At 46.7% G+C, this 2,059-nt stretch overlaps 1 protein-coding gene across 1 annotated transcript; it reads right to left on the bottom strand.

The window, feature by feature from the left end:
- Positions 1-301: 301 nt before the first annotated feature.
- Positions 302-2,045, bottom strand: LOC121940558 (transcriptional-regulating factor 1-like; the record flags this gene model as incomplete). Its single annotated transcript, XM_042483302.1, has 5 exons — positions 1,327-2,045; positions 1,034-1,100; positions 819-958; positions 513-616; positions 302-368 (listed from the first exon to the last, which is right to left on the bottom strand). Coding segments are annotated over exons 1-5 (691 nt in total), but the record flags the coding sequence as incomplete, so codon positions are not given.
- Between the last annotated feature and the right edge of the window lie 14 nt (positions 2,046-2,059).

The raw sequence follows: 2,059 nt of genomic DNA, 5'->3' as shown, positions 1-2,059 counted from the left end.
GTGTGCACTCATTTATTCACTCACGTATTTATTTACACTTACTGAGTACCACTCTTATTTTTGCACTTATGTTTTTACGCACACATTGCAGTACATATTTATGCAATTATTTATTTACACAATTACTTATTCGTGCATTTTTTATTTACACAATTATTTGTTACTGCACCAAACTATTTATGCACTTATTTACTGACACTCTTACTTTTGCACTGAGGTATTTATGCACTAATTTATTTCAACATTTTTCATATTTATGCACTAATCCTTTGAAATGCTGCATGAAACGTTGTGAGTGCACCTGGATGCCGTTGACTCGTGTGGCGGTCGGCGGTCTCGGGAGTCGACAGCAGCTTCTCCACCGTCAGCTGGAGCAACAAAAACACACAATGACCTCACTGCGGCCATGTTTGATTTGGGAAAACAAAGTAACAGGATGTCTGCACATTGAAAAACAAACAGCTTCAGTCAGATCAGCTGCGTCTGCAGGTCTGAGGGTGTCGACATTTTACCAGGAAGTCTCCTCTGCACTCTGATAGGACGTGGAGGGCGGACTCTGCACTGGCCCCGCCCCCTGGCACCACACTGGAGCGAGCCATCGACAGCAGAGCTTCCACTGGATGGATGAGGTGTCAATCAAAAAAAACCCAACCAATCATAGAAAGGATCACATTAATGTGTTTATATACGACTTAAAATCCTACAAATGTCCTAAAATACTGGAAATTTCCTAAAATCTGACAAATGTCCTTAAATCTGATAAACGTCCTGAAATCACGATCATGAGGACATTAATGAGAGTATTTATCTGATTTTACCTCTCTGTTGGATGACAGGACGTTCCAGCTCGTCCCACGGCATCCACAGCAGCAGTGCATTGTGGGAGTCTGCGTGGGCGTGTTTTCGGTCTCTCAGCGACGGGATGTCAGCCTGGAAGCCCCGCCCCTCGTTGATCCGTCTGTGATTGACAGCTCAGCATGAACAGGCGATCGCCATCGAGACAATGTGTTTAAAGGTGAGTTGTTTTACGTACGGCTTATTGATTAGTGTCCCTGGAGGAGGGGAGTCTGTCTCCATGGCAACGAGGTCACCGGGTCCATCTGCCAATCAGAGGCAAAAAGTGTTACATCAGTTCCTGCTTCCAGGGGGGCGCCAGCAGGACTGTCGCGTCTGTCGTCATGTTTTCAGGCTGTCCGTCTGTCTCAATCTTTTGAACGCCTTGAGAGACTTTCCTCAAATTTGACACTATTCTGTTGGATTTTTTTCCAATTTGGCACCAACGTGACGAGGCTGGAAACTGTACCTGCGGGTTGATTTCGGACTCACCGCGTGTGTTGTGTAGCTGCACTGTCTGCACTCTCTGCTGCCTCCTGGTGGCGAGGGAGCAGTACAGCCCCGGCCCCGGCCTGAGGGGGCACAGCATCGGCGGAGGCTTGTAGTGTGCACCGTCGCCCCCGGCAACCGCTCCATCGCCTGCTTCACCGTCCGCAGCCTCCTCTTCCTCTTGGCGCAGCAGGCTGCGGTAGAGCGACACAGCGCCTCCAGTGATTGGAGACCGGCGACTACATCTCCTCTGTCCACCCCGACACGCCCTGGACCCGCCTCTGGACTGGACAGGCACGGAGATGGGCGTCACCATGGAGACGCAGGGTTGGACTGGTGGAGAGGAGTCGTTGCCCTGGAGATAAAAATGATGTTACGAGTAAGCTTTTAAACTTGTTTAGATGACTGTGAGGGGCCATCAGTCACACACTGACATTACGGGGACTCGTGTCCCTCTGCAGGTCGCTTATTTATGCACTTATTTATTTATTTGCCTACGTTTTTATGCACTTATTTATTACCACACTTTTTATGAGCTTATTTATTGCTCATCTTATTGATGCACTTATTTATTTATGTATTTATTATCATGCTTATATATGCATTCATTTGCCTGTTTACTTATTTATTCAGTTATTGATGCACTTCAGTGCTTCTGCACTGGCTGGTTTACACATTTCACCTGTACAATTATTTGTGCACCGACTTATTTATTTTTATTTGTTGAAATAACTGA

The sequence above is a fragment of the Plectropomus leopardus genome, unplaced genomic scaffold (assembly GCF_008729295.1).
Source record: "Plectropomus leopardus isolate mb unplaced genomic scaffold, YSFRI_Pleo_2.0 unplaced_scaffold8997, whole genome shotgun sequence".
NCBI lineage: Eukaryota > Metazoa > Chordata > Actinopteri > Perciformes > Serranidae > Plectropomus > Plectropomus leopardus.
This window is presented reverse-complemented; position numbering and strand designations above follow the sequence as displayed.